Genomic DNA, 20,049 nt, shown 5'->3' on the forward strand with positions numbered 1-20,049 from the left:
ATGTCCAAAGTGGCCAAATATCGGCGACAAGTTAGTGAAGATCCGGACATAGACAGTTTGTTGTCCACTCTGTCTCCGGAGGAGATGGAGGAGCTGCAAAAGGAGCTGGACGTGTCGGATCCGGATGGGAACGTCCCGCAGGAGCTCGATCAGAAAAACCAAACGGAAAATTCGCCGCCCAGCCCGCAGAACTGCGACGCGACGCTCAACCACTGCGAAAAGGAGACCAGGAAACGTCTTCAGAGGGAGCAGTCGGTAGACGTAAGGCACATCTCCCCGCGCGTGAGCCGTGTGTTGTGGAGCGGTGCAGGGATGTACCTGTGAGCCGTGCTGGGCTGCGTTAGGGGATGAGATGGGAAACACACACCCGAGAAGGGGAGCGAGGCGGGAGCTGGTCCAGGCACCCTGGGAGGGAACAGGGTGGTTTTTGAAGTCCTGGTGTCACTCACAAAGCCAAAACCTGCTGGTGCTGGGGATTCTCTCTTTGCCTCTGCTCGAACGTCCCGTGGCAGCGCTGGCAGCAGAGCTGGCGCGTCCTGCAGGCGCTGCAGCGGCCGGTGCAGTCACAGCGATCTCTCAGGGCTGCAGGGGCCGGTGCAGTCACAGCGATCTCTCAGGGCTGCAGCGGCCGGTGCAGTCACAGCGATCTCTCGGGCTGCCTTGCTTTTTCCTCCTGTTTTTTTCTCCTTTGGAGATCTCCGGACTGTCAGTCCCTTCGATTCCTCTTGTGCAAACGCTCTCTAGTTCTTGTGGAATATAAAAAAATCTGTTGCTTTGTGGAAGTCACCCTGAGAAGCAGGTTTTGCCCCAAGCTGTTTGTTTCATGTTTATTGTTCAGTTAAAATTAATTATTTTCATTTGGATACGTTTATCTCCTTTTTTTCACCTGGCAAATCCTTGAATAGCTTACTTTGAGCTGGAAAGCTTCATGCCAGTCCCTCTCGTCTTTTTGTGCTTCACCTCAGTGGGAGCCAGTCCCAGTTCTCTGTAACATTTATTAACCTCTGCACTAAGAGTATTTGGTATGTGCTTTGTGCGTGGGAGGCTGGGAAGCATTTGGTTTCCCTGGATTTTCACGGCAGGCTGAGCCAGCAAGTGAAAGAAGGCGACTTGAAGTATTTATCTATGTAGTCATGGGCAGATTTCGTGTCCCAGGATTTGCATCTGCTGTGACGGGACAGGGCTGAGGACGATCAGCAGCGTAAGCAGAGCAGAGGCTTATGTGGGTACTCCTTTTATTTTTGCTCTAGCTCTACTTCCTTATCTATTCTAGGTCACCCAGCGGTACCTTGGATGAGTAATTGAGCTCTAATAAGTCCGTGAACACTTGGAGATAGCTCTTTATTTATGTACAGAGTTATTATAGGGGGGTCTTCTCCTGACCTGGGAAAAAACATGGAGAAAAAGGTGGAAATTGCAGAATCAATAAGTGCAGGTTTGTTTTGGAGACCTGAACAAGGGGTTAAATAGTCGCCTCCGCCCCTCTCCAAGCTCCGTATGTGGCATTTGGCGTGGGCTGGGGGACACAAAGCGCCGTGGCCCCGGGTTTATTTTCCCACTGCGCTGTCACGTGTTGGGGAAACGCAGGCGCCGTGGGACAAACCTGAGAAACGCTGTTACGGGACCAGTTATCCCAGTGACACCGCAGGGTCCGCACTGGTTTGCAGGTGATCCCAGCCAGCACTGACGCTGGAAAAGCTGCTTTTCAGACAGGGGAGACTCTTGTGTTTGGCATCACTAGTGATGCTGCTTGTTTTTAACCATGGGCAGATGAGGAATCGACTGGGAATGGGATGGGAAGTGTCCATGATTGGGAGGAAGGGAGGAAATCAGTGGGTAAAATGATGGGTAGAAGAGAAAATTCCAACTTGTAAAAGCAGATTTTGTTAGAGAAATTAAAGTTTCCATTTGCAGAGCACCCAGCGGCTTTAAGGGCTTTCTGGAAAACGGTTCCATATCACCAAGGAAGGGCTGGAGCTCTTCTATTAAAGGAAACCCAGTTGAAACATTTGGTATCTGCCTTAATTCGGCAATGAAGGCAAAGCAAGACAAAAGTCAGGGCCAGAAGCTGTCCGGTCTCTGGGGAGCTGCGCTGCATCTTAGGGGGATGTTTTTAAAAACATTGGCCTGGGAAGTGCAGAGACACAGTGATATTTGGGGCCAGAAAGGTCTGAGCCAAAGGGAAGAGGAATAACTGAGCTCCTCGTTAAAATAACAATAATAGCTGAGGCGGGACAGGGCAAGAAGTTGTTTACATCACTCTGGGCTTTAGCACACAGAGCATGGCCGGGGGGTCATCCCGGGTCTGCGTGTGACCCCGCGCTCAAGCCGAGGTCCCTCCAGCCTCGCTTTGTGCCAAAAACATCCACGTGTGCCAAGAGAGAACCTGTTTGGTGCCCGGGAACGGTCCGGGCGGGGAGCCCCTCGGGGTGCGCAGGAGCCGTCCCTGCTCCGGCTCCTCGGGTCGGGTTTAGTGGCTCTCAGGACCCGGCCAAGGACACAGCGTTTTCTCCAGGAATGTCCTTGGCCCTGAGTTGTCCCTGAGACAAAATTGGCCGAGGGATGGAGGAAAGGGGCAGCTTGGGCAGCTTGGTGTGGTTTCGTTCAGCCCCAGCAACCCTCTCACATGCCCAAAACACAGATACCCAACACCAAGGGATGGCAAGTGCAAAACCACCCCCCTTTGTGGCCACCTCAAGGGACTGCCCCATGCAGTGGGACAGTCTCAGGGGACATCCCTGCCCCTGGGAGATCTCCTTTCCTTCCCTTTTTTCCTTTCCCCTTTCCTCTCTCTTTTCTCATTTCTTTTCCATTTTCTTTTTTCCCTTTTCCCTTTTCCCTCTCCTTTCCATTCTTTCCTTCTTTGTGGGTGCAGCGGGGTGACCAGCTCTCATCCACTGTGCTGAGCAAACAGCCAGATCAACGCCCACCACCTAACCAGCAATTTTCCACCCCAAAACGAGCTGTGGGGGCTTCCAGGGCAGAAGGCGACATCCTCGCTGCCACATCCCATCCCCAGCGCCCGGCACAGAGCACGGCAGCCCCTCTGCTCCGTCCCCTCTGCTCCGTCCCCTCTGCTCCGTCCCCTCTGCTCCAGCCCCGGCATCGGTGCTGCGAACGCTCAGATTCCAGGCAAGAAGTTCCCAGTCTCCTTTGCCTTTTAAGGAAACATCTGAGCGGGTTTGAGGGTTACAAATGCTAACAAGCAATGGCAATGCTCATTTTAGTCTATTTAGAGGAAACGGGAAGGCATTTCAGTTCATCAAAACACTGGTGATTAATCAGCCAAGTACCAGGCTGTTTTCATTAGGCTTATTTTTAAAGGTCTGACACGCTGTGTAAAAATATTCCCCTAATAATGGTGCTCGTGGCAGAGGGAACGGCACAGGAGGGGGTGCGGCGGCACTGGTTTCTAGGTACCCAAGGTAAATATGTCAGCACGACGGAGAGGAGTGAGCGGGCAGGACTCAAGATGGCAATGGAGAGGGGACAGGGCTGGCGCTGGTGGTGACAGCCTGGCTGGTGGCCTGGCCTGCAGGACAAGATGGCTGCGGGGACAGCCAGAGCTTTGAGACCGAGGGGCAGGATCCATTCCTTTCTCCTCTTTTACATCGTCCAGACATTTAGGACCGGAGGAAACGGCCTCAAGTTGCGCCAGGGGAGGTTGAGGTTGGATTTAGGAACAATTTCTTCCCCAAAGGGCTGTGGGGCATTGGAACAGGCTGCCCAGGGCAGTGCTGGAGTCGCCATCCCTGGAGGGTTGGACAGATGGACATGAGGTTCTCAGGACATGGGGCAGTGCCGGGGTGGGGGAATGGTTGGAGTCCATGAGCTTAAGGGGCTTTTCCCACCCAAATGATGCTGTGATTCTATGATCCTGCCACGCAGCTCCTCTGCTGAGCCCTAAGAGCTTCTGGAACAACAGGCCTGTGACCTGGCCCTGCAGGTGTCCCCAGCCACCCAGGGATGCAGAGTCTCGTGCAGGCAGTGCCAGGTGGGCAAGAGTGACCTTTGGCTTTAGAAACATGGATCCAATTTCTTGCCTACAAGTCTTTGCTCCCAATTCGTCCCCTGCTGCTGCGGGTGGAGCTGGGCACTTACAGAGGGCCTGGGAGCCCCAGCCCTGCATTTGGGGTGCAGGGCTGTGCTCGGGCTCTGCAGGGCGCTGGCACGTGCCTTTCTGTCACCTGCTCCGGGCCGTGCCGGGGAGCCAAGAAATCTCTTAACTAAATAAACAACTCTCTCGTCCCAGATGGCATCTGTTTATACGCCAGGTACAAACAGTCCCAGCAGCTGCCCCGCTCACAGCCAGGCCAGTTCTTCCCACAAAAAAGCCGTTCCCAAGGGCCAGCAATGCTGGGACGGCAGAGCATGGAGCCCACGGGAAGGTACCGGGGCCAGGGCAGCGTCTGGAGGAGGCGCCGGGCCTGGCTGCACAGTGGGGTCTCTGGGCTCCGATTTGGGGTTCAGGGCGCTGGGTGAAGCTGTGGTGCTGTCCCAGCCCTGGGAGGGCCCAGGGAGCTCCTAAAGGTGTCACAGCTGCATCTCCCAGAGGCATCTTGTGTGTTCAGTGATCTGCCCAGAGCGCTGGCTCATCTCCAATGGGAGTGGAGGTGTCTCATAGCTGATGTTTGGGGAGAGTGTTGGTCTCTTTTCCCAAGGAACAGGTGACAGGATGAGAGAAAATGGCCTCAAGTTGCACCAGGGGAGGTTGAGGTTGGATCTTGGGAACAATTTCTTCCCCAAAGGGCTGTGGGGCATTGGAACAGGCTGCCCAGGGCAGTGCTGGACTCACCATCCCTGGAGGGCTGGACAGACAGACATGAGGTTCTCAGGACATGGGGCAGTGCCAGGGGTGGGAGAACAGTTGGACTCCATGATCTTGAGGGGCTTTTCCCACCAAAATGATTCTGTGATTCTATGATTCTAAGATATGCTGGGAAAACATCTCACATTACAAAGCAATAAACACCATGACCCCATTTCCTTGGTTTTCTGCAGGGAGCTCAGGAATGCAAAGTCCTGTGCAAAGGAGGCGCAGGGCTGGCTGTGGGTGCTGCGTCAGCAGTGTCACCTGTGCCACCGGCTGGGGACACTCCCCTGCTTGCATGGGAGGCATGTTGGGCTGCTCCTGTGTGAGAGGTGCAGAGCTGGGGACAATGAGACTGAGGTGACGCGTCTGGAGGTCGAAGGCATCTGTCTCTGTAACGCCTGGGTGTTTTTGTCTTGTTAGGAAAGCAGGTTGAGCGAGAGGAATAAGGGAGGCAAGAATGAAGAAGAAAAGGGAAAGGAAGCTCCTTCCAAAGACCTGGCCCAGAAACGAGATACAAAAGTGGGGAAGGACTCTAAAAAGGAAGGAAGTGTTCAGAAAACAGACCCAAAAACTAAAGCTGAGGCTGAGAGCAAGCCCAAAGAGGAGAAGGCTATCAACGACAGGCTCAAGGCCATGGAGAAAAAGCTGATGGGGAAGGACAAAAAGGAGGAAGATAAGGGTTCAGTGTTGAAGAAGGACACGAGGAAGGATAAAAAAGAGGAAGAAAAGGGCTCAGCATTAAAGAAGGATGCAGGGAAGGACAAAAAGGAGGAAGAAAAGGGCTCAGCGTTAAAGAAGAACGCAGGGAAGGATAAAAAGGAGGAAGAAAAGGGCTCAGTGTTAAAGAAGGACGCAGGGAAGGATAAAAAGGAAGAAGAGAAGGACTCGTCAGCAAAGAAGGAGACAGGGAAGGACAAAAAGGATGAAAAGGGCTCTGCATTGAAGAAGGGCGAAGGGAAGGACAAAAAGGAGGAAGAGAAGAGTTCGGGATCAAAGAAAGATGCAGAAAAAGATACAAAGGGAGAAGATAAGAAAGCAAAAGATAAAAAAGAAGAGGAAAAGGGTTCAGCTTTGAAAAAAACAAAGGCAGACGAGAAGGACAAATCCCAGCCAGAGGCAGAGAAGGCGGCGGAGGAGAAACAGGAGGAGAAGCAGGAGGAGAAGCAGGAGGCGAAGGCGGCAGCCGAGAGCAGCCCCACCAAGCCCACGACCGGCAGCTCCCCGGATCAGGCCAAGGATGATGAAGCCTCCAGCATCTTCGACGAGCTCATCGAGAAGGTGAAGAACAACGACGCCGAGGTCACCGAGGTGAACGTGAACAACTCAGACTGCATCAACAACGAGACCCTGGTGCGCTTCACCGAGGCCCTGGAGTTCAACACCGTGGTCAAGCTCTTTGCCTTGGCCAACACTCGTGCCGACGACCACGTGGCCTTCGCCATCGCCATCATGCTGAAGTCCAACAAGGTGCTGACGAGCATCAACCTGGACTCCAACCACATCACGGGCAAGGGCATCCTGGCCATTTTCCGGGCGCTGCTGCAGAATAACACGCTCACGGAGCTGCGTTTCCACAACCAGCGGCACATCTGCGGGGGGAAGACGGAGATGGAGATCGCCAAGCTCCTGAAGGAAAACACCACGCTCCTGAAGCTGGGCTACCACTTCGAGCTGGCCGGGCCACGCATGACTGTCACCAACCTGCTGAGCCGGAACATGGACAAGCAGAGGCAGAAACGCCTCCAGGAGCAGAAACTGGCACAGGAGCGTGGGGAGAAGAAAGACCTGCTGGAGGTGCCCAAGCCTGGAGCCCTGCAGAAGGGATCCCCCAAGCCATCCCCACAGCCGTCACCCAAGGCTTCCCCCAAAACCTCACCCAAGAAAGGGGGGGGACCCGCCGCGCCGCCCCCGCCTCCTCCTCCGCTCGCCCCACCGCTGATCAACGAGAACCTGAGGAACTCGCTCTCGCCAGCCACGCAGAGGAAGTTGGGAGACCGTGCGCTGCCCATGCAGGAGAAGAGTTCACGGGACCAGCTCCTGGCGGCCATCCGCTCCAGCAACCTCAAACAGCTCAAGAAGGCAAGTGCAGGGCCGTGGTGGGGCCACCCCCAGCCACGTCTGAGGTCACATCTGTTGTCGCTTGGGTAGTGGAGAGGTGAGGGCTGTCCTGGTCACAGCCCCTGCGCAGATCCATCCCTTTGCTGGGCACATGGGGTGGGCAGATCCGTCCTTTTGCAGCACCCCTTGCAGAGCAAGTGGGTCAGCGCACACCTCTGGGCTGGAAGGAGGCCCAGGGTGGCTGGAGAGGCTGCATCTCCAGCGCTGGTCCCAGCGCGATGCCTTAAAATATCTCATGTGTCCCAGGTGGTTTGTGTCCCTGGCTGGGCTACCCCTGAACTGCAGCTTGGGGACAACCAGCCTGGCCAAGAGATCACACAGTCACAGATGGTTTGGGGTGGAGGGGCCTCCCCAGCTCCCCCAGTGCCCCCCCTGCCATGACAGGGACATCTGCACCAGCTCAGGTTGCTCAGACCCCGTCCAGCCTGGCCTGGGATGTCTCCAGGGATGGTTCATCCACCACCTCTCTGGCCAACCTGGGCCAGGCTCTCACCACCCTCAGCGCCAACAATTTAATCCTCATGTCCAGCCTGAATCTCCCTCCTTTAGTTTCAAACCGCCACCCCTCGTCCCTTGCTCCCCGCAGTGACCGGGTGTCTCCCCCGGCAGGTGCAGGTACCGAAGCTGCTGCAGTAGGGAGCGGGACGGCTCTCGCCCGGCGCGGCAGAGCCCAGGACACTCGTCCTGCTTGTGACTGTTTCCGTGACAGCCCTTTGGGACCTGCAGTGACCGACACCGAGGAGCAGCGATCTCTCTGGGACAGACGGCGGAAGGGCCGGCCTCGAGCAGGACCAGCACGGCCGCTGGACGCGGTGTGGGAGGAAGACGTATTTATTATTTTCTCGGTTGTGAAGCCTTCAAGCTCTTTCTTTTGCCAGCACCGTGTGCGCTCTGGAGATGCGGAGGACACAGGAGAGGGGTCTGCAGAGCTGGTCCTTACGGGACGCCCCTCGGAGCGTGTTGAAGGGGCTCGGCACCCCACACCCGGGGGACCCACCCTGGGGCAAACGGAGGTACCCGGAGGGGCAGGGGACAGCCCGGCCATCGTCACAGCTTGCGCCCCCACGGGGTCTCCAGGTGGCCAGGGAGTGATGGGGTGCAGGCACAGCGGTGGGGTGCAGGCTGGCCCTTGGGAGGAATTGGGGGGGTCGGAGAAGGGGGAAGCCCCTGGAACAGGGGCTTGGGGTATCACCTGCATGCCCACAGCCGGCCCTGCTCGGGGACCACCGGGTCCCCAGGGCGCTTTGTGCCACAGCCCAGCCCGTCCAGGGCCGTTTTTGAAGCTTTTCAGCCCAATTTGGGTGTGAGGTTTTTTCCCCTCTTCATGACCCTCCACCTTGTTGACAAGACACCGGACCAGACCGCTCCACCATTGCGGACACCAAAGTGTCCCTGGGGAGCACGGGGCTCGCCCGGCGGTTGGACCCCTGGTGGGACAGGAGCAAGGGGGAACCCTGCCCACAGCTCCGCCGGGGGCACGGGGACGCTGCCTGTCCCCCAGGCAGGTTTGGGGGCGCCTGCCCCGCGCGCCCTCCCGGCGTGAAGCGTCGTTCGCGGTTTGTACGAGTGCGGCCACTGCAGCAGCAATAAAGCTTCACCCGACGCTTCCCCTGCCTCGGGGACACTCCGCACCCGGGGCCCCGAGTGCTGACACTGACCGAGCAGCAACTCCCGAAACCGGGCGAAATGCCTATATTGGGGCATTCTGCAGGGGGGCAGCGCCTTGGCCGCGCCGGTGGGTCCCTGCGGGCAGCGGGGGGACCCCAAACCGGGCACTGCGGGACCACCCAGACACCCCGAACTGCGCCCCCCGGGGCTGCCGGGTCCCCCCAAACCGGGCACCCCGGGACTGCCCGGCACCACCCAACCGGGGCCACCGGGACACCCCGAACCGGACGCCCCCCACCTCCGCAGCCGCACAAGCCGGCAGTGTGACCTGCCCACCGGCGACCGGCAGGGGTCGCGCCACCGGAGCGAACCTGGGAGGGATGCGGGGGGGGCGGCAACGGCCGGCGGGGCCCTGCAGGGGGCGCCGCGACGAACCGGGCCGGTGTCTCCCGGCAGGGGGCGGTACCGGAACCGCACCGGAGCTGCCGCGGCCGGCAGGGGGCGCGGTGCCGCCGGGCCCCGCTCCGCTCCGTTCGGCGGAGCGCTCGGTATCGGCGAGACGTCGCAAGACAAAAGGCGCGGCGGCGGCGGCGGGGCCACGGGCGGCGGGGCCACGGGCGGCGGGGCCATGGGCGGCGAGGCGGCGCCATGAGGCGGCGGCGAGCATGGCGGCGGGCGGCGGCGGGGCGCGGCGGGGGCTGCTGAAGCGGAAGCCGAACTTCACGCTGCAGGAGATCGACATCCTGATGAGCGAAGTGCTCAAGTACGAGCAGCTGCTCTTCGGCGCCGCCGCCAGCACCGTCAACGCCTACGAGAAGCAGAAGATCTGGTGGCGCATCACCAACAAGATCAACGCCGCCGGGCGCAACCAGCGCGACATCGGCGAGGTGAAGAACCGCTGGCGGGGGCTGCGCCGCCGCGCTAACGATAAGATCACCCGGCACCGGCAGGAGAGGCAGGGACCCGCCGTTCGAGCCGCCGGCCGAGCCGGCACCGGCAACGGCAACGGCAACGGATCCGGGCCGGGCCCGCCGGAGCTCGGCCCCGGGCCCGCCACCGGTTGGGGACCGCGAGGCGCCGCCGGGATCGAACCGCCGCTCCTCAGCGCCGAGGGGGTGGCGCCGCACGGTGGGTGCGCGGAGCGGGGCGGGAGGACACGGACGCGGACCAACGGGACAGGATGCGAAGGACCGGGACACGGGCACGGGGTCAGGGACATGGGGACCACGGCAGGGATATGGGGGTTACTGGGACTAGGACGGGGACATGTGGGGACCAGGACAGGGACACGGGGCCATGCAGGACATGGGTGACCACGTTCAGGACAGCGACATGGGAGTACTGGGACCAGGAGAGGGACGGGGGACGTGGGATGGGGATGAACCACGATGAGGGACACGGGTCTGTTGGGACACGTAGGTACAGGTGGGACCAGGAGGGGACATGGGAGTTCCCGGGGACGGAGCGATGGGGACAGAGGATGCAGAGGTAGAAAGGGGTCGGAGCCGAGGGGTCCCGCCAGCTGCCCCGCGCTCTCTGTCTGTCCCGCAGGCGTCAAGGAGGAGCCGGTGAAGGAGGAGCCGGTGGAGGTGAAGACTGAGCCTTTCCACGGCCCGGCCACTGACAGCGTCCCCAGCCGCGGCGCTGAGCGCCGGCTGCCCCGCGCCGGCACCGGCGAGCTGGGCGAGGGCTGGAGCCGGAGCCCCCCCTGCCCCGCGCCCCCCGAACTCTCCCTCGGTGACCTGGGCGGGCAGCAGGAGCCGTTGGGCTCCGATTTCCCGAGCATCCTCTTCGAGCAAGAGGCCGAGCATCTCAATAACTGCAGCGCGGGCGAAGCGGGACCCACTGGGACAACGCGGCTGTCGGACGGGGCAGCCGACTGCGCCCAGCTCACCCCGGCCGAGAAACGCGTCGTCCAGTCGCACGAACGGCTGGTGCAGGAGATGCGGGCGTTCCGCCGGGAATACGCCGAGAGCCGCCGGGAGACCAGCTCCATCCTGCGCGGCATCGCGCAGGCGCTGGGCGGCCTGAGCCGCAGCCTGGCCGAAATCCGTGACCTCTACCTCCGGGGACAGGTGGTCCCCAAGCCCTGAGCCCCACGCAGCTGGCTGTGTGCGCCCACGGCCGCCGGGGACCACCCTGGGGACGGGTTTTCCGTGCCCCCCCAGTGCCCGGCTTGCTTCTTTTATTATTTTTATTATTATTATTTTTTTCCCATTCAACCCACTTAAATAAAACTCAGAGCTGCCCCCCGGCTCTCCCTCCCCAGGCTCGTTGCAGGGTTTTTAGGGGCAATGGGATGCTGGGACCGAGTGGTCCCTTGGGAGATGTGGCCGCAGCTTGCCCCCAGCGGGGTCTATGTGACTTCCCTTTCCCGGAGCGATGATCTCAATGATCCCAAATTTAGCCAGTGGCTGAACGCCCCCCCTTCCTGGACCCCCTCCTGGTGATGGTGCTGTGGGGGAATGAATCACCCCCGGAGCAGCCAAATAGCCGGGGTGAATCACGCCCCCCGGGCGCCTGTTCCTCACCAGCAGCTGCAAAGGGAGTCAGGTCCCAGCTCCAGTGATTCGGGACAGGGTGGGGTGGGTGGAGGAATCTGTCTTGCACCCACAGCCCCCACCCCAGGACTGAATCTTCTGCTTTCTGCCCCAAAATGCCACTGGTGATGGTTTCACGCCCCAGTTTCGAGCAGTGGGGCTGGGTGGGCAACAGCGCTCCCGGGCTGGCTCACTGCTGGGGATTATCCATCCCAACCCAGTTTTTGGATGGAGAAGCCCCAGGAGCAGAATGGGAGTGGAGAGAAGTCATGTCCCCCCACTTACAGCTCCCCAGGGAGGGGCATGGCGCTCTGCCCCCTGGCGCGGAGCCACCGAGACCACACCAAGTGTGGGGCGCAAGACGTGGTTTAATGCTGACCCCGGGGGGGCCGAATCCGGACGCGGGTGTGCAGGGGTGCGGCCATGCACGGCCCTCGGGGGACCCCCGGCTGTCCCCCCCGTGGGTGCCCAGGGCAGAGGCACCACAAAGGGCCCAGTGTGCGGGACAAGAGCTGCCCTGTGCTGCCAGCGCGGGGTCACCCGGGACGGCCGGGAAGGGCCCGATCCGGCCACAACCGGAGCACCCTCCTGGCCCCGCAGGGGGGTGACCGGGGTCCCCAAGAGCCCCAGCCCGGCCGTGCAGACCAGCAGCAGGAGGGGGACGCCGGGGTCCCCACGGGGGCTCAGGCTCCGGGGTAGCTGGGCTGTGCCGGGACATAGGGTGGAGGCGCTGTGGGGGGCGAGATGGGGTGTCAGCCCCCAGCGAGGCCTCTGTGCCCCCATGGGTAACAGGGGGGTGTCTGTCCCCCCCAGTGCTCACCTGTGGGGTTGTAGACGGGGGGGCCGGAGGGGTACAGTGGGTACTGGGCAGCGGGGGCGGACGGTGGGTACGCAGCCATGGGGGTGAAGCCGGGCTGGGGGGGTGCAGGGCCGGCTTTGGGGTCCATAGGGAAGGGCGCCATGGGGGCTGCGGGGGGGTAGCTGGACAGCGGGATCTCTGGGCCTGTGGGAGAGATGGAGAGGGGGCTGCGGCACCTGGGGACAGGGCTGGGGACACAGCCCCGCAGTGCCCAGGGGTGCCCGTGGCCCTTGGTGGGGGGCAGCAGCGGGCACTGGGGTGCTCTCAGCAGCACGCACCACACTGCCCTCCCCAGCACCCAAATCCTGCACCCAGCTGCCACCCCCCCGCCCCGATGCCCCTCTACATCCCTCTAGGACCCCACATTGTGCCCCAATTCCCCCCACTCTGTTCCTACAGGACCCCCCCTGCACCCCAGCGCCTGTATCCTCCCGTCCCCGCAGACCCCTCCAGAGCTCCCCCACCTTGCAGGGGGGTGCGCAGGTGCTGCCGGCGCTGGTACAGGTAGCAGCAGGAGCACATGAAGCAGCAGACGATGGTGGTGACGATGGCGATGAAGAGCACCACGGCCGAGGCGATGCCCGCGATGGTCTTGGGGCTGTGGGACCCCCCAGGGATGTCACCGCGGGGACGTGGGGGAGCGGGGCCTGTGAAGGGGCTGCCCAATGCCAGTGCCCAGCACCCACTTCCACTACCCAGCGCCCAGCACCAGCACCCAGTATCCAATCCCCAGGGCCCAATACTCAAAAGCAAGCACCCAGTGCCCATGTATGCAGCTCAGCACCCAGGTCCCGGCACCTGAAGGCGAGGCAGTGGCGCTGCTGGCGCTCGGTGATGAGGCGCAGGGGGTCGCGGCAGCAGTACCGCTGGTGGCACGTGCCGCAGCAGAAGGTGAAGAACTCGCAGTCGAAGCCGGGGTGCCAGGACCCGTTCTTGTCCACGTACCACAGGCAGTCCTCGCCTCCCGCCACTGGGGACAGCCACCGTCACAGGGCACCTGGGGGCACCTGGGGCACCGCCAGCCCGGCCAGCGCCATCCCCAGCAGTGCCAGCACCGGCCACATCCTCCGTTCACCAAATGTTGTCTCATACCCCATTGCACCCTGCTCTGTGTCCCCCCATGCCCCTCTGCCACCATATCCCCCTGTATCCTGCCCCATGTCTTCCCCTGTCCCCTTGTCCATGCTGCCCCACATTCCTCCATACCCTGCTCAGTCTGTCCCTTGTACTCCACTCCATCCTACCCCATGTCCCCCTGGATCTTGCTCCATTCTGCCCCATGTCTCCCTCCCCAACCCCACTGCATCCTGCCCCACATGCTTGCGGATCCTGCTCCATCATACCCATCCCCCAGGCCCCCCCAGGCCTCCTCCCCTCCCCGCTGCTCCAGCGGCGCCTCCCGGCTCTATTTCTGGCCAGAGCCACCTGCGCTCCCAGAAATAGCCCCGCGACAAGGCCCCGGGGGTGGCCGGAGGCGCCGGGACAGCAGCCGGGAAGGCACCGGGGTTGGGCTCCTTCCCCCAGGGCTTCCAGCTCGCTCCCCACCCGCTCCAAGAGGCTTCGGGGGTCTCATATGGGGGTCACTCACTGCCCAGAGGGACCAGAGCAACTCAGAGCCAAGTGGGGAAACTGAGGCACGGCCGCATGCGTGGGAAGCACCCAGATCCCCAGGACTGGGCATCCCGGCTCCCTGCACGCTGCTCCCGGGGGCAAGCGGCTCTTGGGGGCACCCCAAAAGTGGCAGATGGGTGCGGTGTGTTGGGAGCAGCGCTCAGTGGGACACGTCGGTGCAAGCAGCCTCCGTGCAAAGGGTCACGGTCACAGCCGGTAGCACCGGGTGCCATCGCAGGGTGGCACCGCCCTCCTCCCGCAGCCGCCCCGGGACCCCCCGCGTCTCTTACCCAGAGAGGTGGCCACGGCCACCAGCACGGTCCCGGCCAGGGGCCACCCGCTGCCGCCGCCGCCGGGCCCCATCCCCGGGCCGGGCCCGGTGCGCCCGCTCAGCGCTGCCCGGGGCCGGGAGGGCCGGGCGGGGGGCGGCGGCTGCGGTTGCGGTGCGGCAGCGGCTGCGGGGCGGGCCCGAGACGGCGGGGCTGCGGCCGGTGCTGCGGGGTCGCTGGGAGCCCGGACGACCCCCGGTGCCGGTGCCGCGGGGCTGCTGCCGGTGGGAGCCCGGTGCCGCTCCCGGTGCTGCGATGCCGCTTGGAGCCCGGTGCCGCTCCCGGTGCTGCGGTGCCGGTGGAAGAAGGCCGGTGCCGCTCCCGGTGCCTGTGTCCCCCGGTGCCGGTGCAGCCCGGCGCAGGCCCGCAGTGGCGCCGCAGCCCGGCGGCGCTCGGTCGCTGCCCGGTGCCCCCCCGCGGCGGGACCTCCCGCCGCAGCCACCGGCCCCCGTCCGCCCCCGCCGGCCCCGCGGGCACGGGCACGGCCGGGCAGGGCTGCTCCGGGGCGGCTCCGGAGGTCGGATGGCAGCCCGGCCCCCCCCGGCAGTGCCCTCCCCCGTTACTGCCCTTCCCCTCCCCGGTACCCCTTATTTCCACACCCCCTGCACCTCAAGCCTTTCCCTCCACTCCCTCCCGTCCCCAGCACCCGCATCCCGGCCGGGCCAAGGGCTCGCTGGCAGGGGACAGGGTTGGGGACAGGGGTGACACATCCCTAGAGTCTGACAAGAACACCCTAATGACGATGTTTATTAGAGACCGAAGTCCCAAACCGAGGATCGCAGTGACACCATCAGCATTGGGGTCACGGTGACAGTGAGGGGACATGGCGGGGGGACCAGCCCCAGCCACCCAGTCCCAGCCTCGCGGACCCTAGGGGTGCTGGGGGAGCGGCTGCGCCTCCCGCCTGTGTCCCCACACCAGGATAGGGGCCTGTGGCACGTCCCTGTCCCCGTTGTCCCTGGGCCAGCCAGGCTGTGCCCCCCCGGGCTGTGGGGGCGGGGGGGTCCACGCTTACACTTGCGTGACGATCTCGCCGTTCTCCGGCACGTAGACCTGCACGGGCACGCCGTCCGCGGAGCGCCGCAGGACGTGGATCGGGGGAACCTGTGTGGGAGAAGGAGCCCGTGGGTGTGGGCACCGCGCCCCACGCTGGGGCAGCACCCCGGGGTGCACATCCCTGGGTGGGGGGTGTTTGCGGGGGCACAGCTGCGGGTCCCCACTTGTCTGGCATGCGCCCCACTCTGCACATCCCCACTATCCTCACTCCCATCCCTGTGCTACCAGCCCCCATGTCCTACCTGAGCCCGCGGCAGGACTCCGCAGCTGATGGGCACGTCCCTGATGGTCCCACCATGGGGTCCCCGAAAGGCTCCTTGCCGGTCGAGGGAGTGGGGACGGGCCCCCCGCAGCCGGGCGCGCTGGTGCCACGACTTGAGCTCCTCGGTCACGGCCGCCTTGGAGAGCCCCCGCCCCGCCGCTGGCGCGTAGTCCTTGAGCGAGGGGGTGCGGACGATGCGGCTGTGCGAGGGCACCAGGCGCTGGTAGCGTAACGGGGCCAGATCCTGCTCGTAGAGGAAAGCTGGGGCGCCAGCGGGCGGCAGGAAGCGGTGGGCACCCCGGGGGTAATAACCGGGTTCGGCGAGGAGCGGTGGGAGCGGGGGGCGCGGGAAGGAGACGTCGGGGCTGCTGCTCCCCGGGGAGGTGGCGTGGGAGATGCTGGAGAGGTCGGAGATGCTGTCGTCGGAGCCCGAGTGGTGCGCAGGGGTTGGGACGCAGGAGGTGGGCACCGTCACCGTGTAGTAGGTGGGACGCCGGCGGGGTACGGCACTGCGGCCCCGCGGCTCGGCCGGCGGCCAGCACGCCTCCACCCTGCGGGCAGGGCCTGCGCCTGAGCACGGGCCCTTCCCTGGAGGATCTCCATCCTCCCTGCATGGGGTCAACTCCATGCACCCCATGGCGTTAGGTCTGTTGTATCCATAGGGTCAACTCCATGCTCCTCCCCAATGGATTTATGTCCATCCTCCCCATAGGGTTATCTCCAACCTCCCCATAAGGTTGTCTCCATCTTCCCCGTGGCTTTAGCTCCATCCTCCCCTTGGGGTTACCTCCAACCTCCCCCCATGGGATTAGTTCCATCTTCCTCCCCATGGCTCTGTGTCCAACCTCCTCCCTATGGGTTTAGCTCCATCAATCCCATGGGATCATTTCCAACCTCCTCCCTATGGGTTTAGCTCCATCAATCCCATGGGATCATTTCCAACCTCCTCCCTATGGGTTTAGCTCCATCAATCCCATGGGATCATTTCCAACCTCCTCCCTGTGGGTTTAGCTCCATTATCTTCATGAGATTAGCTCCATCCAGCCTATTGTGCTATATCCATCGTCCCCATAGGATTCTCTCCATCCTCCTCCCCACAGGGTTGCCTGCATCCACCCTCGCAGAAGCCCTTGTCCCCGTGCACAGGACATACCTCAGGGACTGGGCCTGTCCCCGCCGGCCCGATGGCTCGGGGGTGCTGGGAGCGCTGGACCCCGCCTGCCGGCACAGCACCAGGGTCCTGATGGGGACGAAGCGGTAGGGAGGGACGTCCCCCGCCCTGGGCGCCGGCGAGGCTGCTCGGCCAGGGCTGCCGGGGGCAGCAGGGGTGACCGGCGGGGACCTGGGGTAGCACCGGGAGCCCCAGGTTTCCCCATCCCCGGGGTCCACGCTGGGTTTATTGCCCTTTTCGTAGGGTCTGTCAAGGCTGGTCTCCTGCCACGGGCTGGGGGGTCCTGGGGGGGACCCCAAACCCTCCGCCTCAGTGGGGTCCTTGGGGGTGGGATGTCCTGGTGGCTGCGCCTCCTCTGCGGGAGAGACGGAAGGTTGGGATGGAGGGGACACATGGGGGACGCCGTCCCCGCCCTGTCCCCTCTGTCCCCTTACCCTCCTCCAGCAGGACGGCGTCCGACAGGGAGCTCTCGTCGGAGGTGCTGAGCTCTGCGGGGACGGGGACGGCTGAGAGCGGGGCCGGTGCCACCGCCGCCTGCCAAGACTCTCCCACGGCACCCGCCGCCACCCAGCGCGTCCCCGCGGGGCTCCGCTCCCCGCTCCCCGCCGCCTGTCCCGACACGCTCCGCCGCGGTGGCGGCACCGGCCGGGCCGGCTCTGCCGAGCCCTGCGCCGGCTTTGCTGCGGGCAGCTCCCAGCCTGCCCGGCCGGGCGGGAGGAGGGTGCTGGGCAGGACTGGGGGCACTGGGAGGGATGGAGCCGCCGCCACCGTGTCACTGGTGCACGGGAGGTGACGGATGCGGGAGCACCGGGGGGTGGCCGAGAACGAGCCGAGGAACATGTGGGGGCGAGTGGGGACCCGCTCGGACGGTGCCGCCGCGGCGGGGACACGGCAGCCGGGCCAAATCCTGGCACCCGTTGGGGTGCAACCCCTGGGGAGGGCGGACTGGGGGGAGTCATGGGCTGCAGTCATGGGGGTGAAGTCTTGGGGTGCGTTGACTGGGGATCACATATTGGGGTGCACTCCTGAGGCTGCATTCAGCAGGGATGAAGTGTTGGGGTGCATTCACCATGGTGCATCCCTCAGGGAGAGCATATTGGGGTGTATGCACCAGGGATGGTGTTTTGGGGATCACCCGGGGGGTGCAATCACAGGGGATGGAAAATTGGGGTGCATGCACTGCAGGGGGGGTGCATTGGGTGGATCTGGGGGGCTGCAGTCACCACGGATGGGAGATTGCGGTGCATCCAGTGGGGATGGCGTACTGGGGGGCACCCAGGGGGCGTGTTCCCAGGGGATGGAGCATCGGGGTGCATTCACCAGGGACACCCAATCAACCTGCCCCCATTTCCACCTCTCCCAACCTCCAGCATCCCCCAAGTGATCCACCAGCTCCCGGGGGACACAGTGGGGCACACGGGGGGCTCACCCTCGGTGGCGCTGGTCCCAGCGCCGGCGGACAGTGGCCGTCGGCCAGCCAGGAGCCGTTGCCGGTTGAGGACGTTCTCCAGGTCCTTCAGCTTCTGCTCCTCGCGGTGCGCGGCCGTGAGCCGCCGCTTCCGCAGCCCCTTGCTGATGTTCTCCTCGCGGCACAGGCGCCGAGCGGCCTTGGCGATCTGCAGCTGCAGCGCCAGGTCCCGCTCCAGGGCGCTCAGCGGGTCCTGGGGACGGAGGGGACACATTTGGCACCCCCCCACCTCCACCACACCCGCGCGCTATCAAAGGTTTGGCATAAACAGGGGGAATAGGAATTTTGCCCATGGGATGGTGACATCTCTGGGTGACGCTTGGACATCTGGGATGGGAGTGGTATGGAGACGGGAGGATGAGGATGAGGATGGAGGTGGGAATGGGGATAGGTAGAGCGGATGGGGATGGGGATGGGATGGGGCTGAAGACGAGATGGGATGGGGAGGGCTATGGGGATGGAGAGGGGACTGGGGATAAGAATGAGAATGGGGACAGAGATGATGGGATGGGATGGGATGGGATGGGATGGGATGGGATGGGATGGGATGGGATGGAGAAGGGTCCACACCACCCACCCCAGAGACCCCCTGCTCCGCTGGCACCCCAGGGACCCCCTCACCGCCCCACGCAGGACGAGGGTCTCATCCAGCTTGAAGGCGGCACCGATCCTGCGCCGGACCTTGGGGGGCTTCTCACCTGCTTTCAGGGGGTACTCGCGGGGCAGCGTCCCCGTCAGCTCCTGGGGACGGCACAGGGGACACTGAGCCGCTGCCAGGGCGGGGTGGGGCCCGCAGGGTGTCCCCCGTCCCGCTCACCGCCTCGCGCAGGCAGAGCCGCCGCAGCTCCTGCACGCAGCTCTCCAGCCGCATCTCCAGCGCCTGCTGCTGCCTGCGCCCCGCCTGCGCCCGCTCCTTCAGCGGGGACACCGGGCTGTCGGGGCCTGGGGACACACGGGCGGACAGAGGGACATCTGTTGAATGCACCCGGACCCCCCCACCGCCCCCCCCAGCCTCCCTGCCTCGGTTTCCCAAAAACCACAGAGCGAGGACAAGCAGCCGTGAGCCCCTCTGCACTCCCCCCCAGCAGCACCCACGGGTGCTCGGGCTCCCCCGGGCAGCCGTGACTTCCCAGCACGGGGGGGGACACGGGGCAGGTTTCGCCCTGACTCAGCCACCCCTAGGCGAAACGCGGCTGAGTCAAAGCCGGTCCGGGCCCCCCCACGCTTGGGTGCCCCCCCCGAAACTGGGGAAACCCCCATTTCCACTTTCCCACTCCCCCCCCCCGAGCTTTTATGTGTTCCCATGCACCGCAGTGCCCGGTTCTCAGCTGGAGGGACCACGTCTATAAGGGGACGTGTGGGATGGGGGCACCCCAAGACCATACCCCCCCAAATACCCCCCCAGCGCTCACCCGAGTGCAGCATGATCCCGCTGTCCGTGTCACTCGCCTCCCCCATGCCGGGCCGGGACCCTACGGGTGACAATGTGGAGACGCCGTGTCCCCACGCCACCCCCCAGGGAGCACCCATGGGTGCACCCCTCCCCGCACCCCCCCCAGCCCTCAGCATTGCCCCGGCCCTCCCGGCCGCCCGCTCCGGTGATGGCGGAGAGGGGGAGGAAGGCGAGGCCGTGTTTGCTCTGCCTGCCTTCTTGTAGGTCCTACGATAAACAAAGGTGTGCGAACACGTGTGCGGCGGCCGGGGTTGCCAGGACGAGACCCATCCCGGGGGCAAAGGTGGTCGGGGTGCGGCGGGGGGGCCTCGCTCCCGCCCTGGCCGGTTTCGCTGGGAGCCTCTCCCAGTTTTATTTCCTTTCCACTGGGCTGGAGGCGGCTCCTGTGTTGAGGGGGTTGCTGGCCCTGGGAAAGTGGCTCCCCCCAATACCCCGACACCCCCTTGTTGTTGGTGTTGGGGCAGCGCGTGGGTGGGAGTGGGGCAGAGGGGGCTCTCATCCCCGGGTTTGCATCGCTTCCCCCCCCTCACCGTGCCTCAGTTTCCCCCGGGGGGAGGTTGAGCGGTTTGGGGAAACTGAGGCAGGGGAGGGAGGGCTGGGGTCCGCGGCGGGGCGGGGGGCGATGCCTTACCTGGGCGCTCGCCGTGCTGCCGGCTCTGCTGCGCCGGGACACGGGGACGAGTCCTGACTTGAGGCGGAGGGAGGAGCGGGTGAGCAACACCTTCCCCGCCGCGGCCCCCGCCCGCCGCGGCCACGGCGGC

General features: G+C 63.9%; 4 protein-coding genes across 4 annotated transcripts; 2 read left to right on the forward strand and 2 right to left on the reverse strand.

The window, feature by feature from the left end:
- LMOD1 (leiomodin 1) lies at positions 1 to 7,567 on the forward strand (the record flags this gene model as incomplete). Its single annotated transcript, XM_080358493.1, has 3 exons — positions 1 to 261; positions 5,234 to 6,892; positions 7,541 to 7,567. 3 exons carry the CDS (start codon positions 1 to 3, stop codon positions 7,565 to 7,567), a joined length of 1,947 nt encoding a protein of 648 aa, XP_080214619.1.
- A 1,637-nt stretch (positions 7,568 to 9,204) lies between these two features.
- Positions 9,205 to 10,793, forward strand: LOC308049075 (uncharacterized protein; the record flags this gene model as incomplete). The annotated part of the gene is made up of 2 exons (XM_080358499.1): positions 9,205 to 9,667; positions 10,091 to 10,793. 2 exons carry the CDS (start codon positions 9,205 to 9,207, stop codon positions 10,630 to 10,632), a joined length of 1,005 nt encoding a protein of 334 aa, XP_080214625.1. The 3' UTR covers positions 10,633 to 10,793.
- Positions 10,794 to 11,762: 969 nt separating this feature from the next.
- Positions 11,763 to 13,912, reverse strand: SHISA4 (shisa family member 4; the record flags this gene model as incomplete). The annotated part of the gene is made up of 5 exons (XM_080358502.1): positions 11,763 to 11,809; positions 11,900 to 12,082; positions 12,403 to 12,536; positions 12,737 to 12,908; positions 13,840 to 13,912. 5 exons carry the CDS (start codon positions 13,910 to 13,912, stop codon positions 11,763 to 11,765), a joined length of 609 nt encoding a protein of 202 aa, XP_080214628.1.
- Positions 13,913 to 14,889: 977 nt separating this feature from the next.
- INAVA (innate immunity activator) lies at positions 14,890 to 19,293 on the reverse strand (the record flags this gene model as incomplete). Its single annotated transcript, XM_080358496.1, has 8 exons — positions 14,890 to 14,982; positions 15,177 to 15,747; positions 16,350 to 16,722; positions 16,802 to 16,855; positions 17,797 to 18,028; positions 18,457 to 18,576; positions 18,653 to 18,777; positions 19,248 to 19,293. The coding sequence occupies 8 exons, from the start codon at positions 19,291 to 19,293 to the stop codon at positions 14,890 to 14,892; spliced, it is 1,614 nt and encodes a 537-aa protein (XP_080214622.1).
- Positions 19,294 to 20,049: the final 756 nt, after the last annotated feature.

Source organism: Nesoenas mayeri, assembly GCF_963082525.1.
Source record: "Nesoenas mayeri genome assembly, chromosome: 23".
Classification (NCBI taxonomy): domain Eukaryota; kingdom Metazoa; phylum Chordata; class Aves; order Columbiformes; family Columbidae; genus Nesoenas; species Nesoenas mayeri.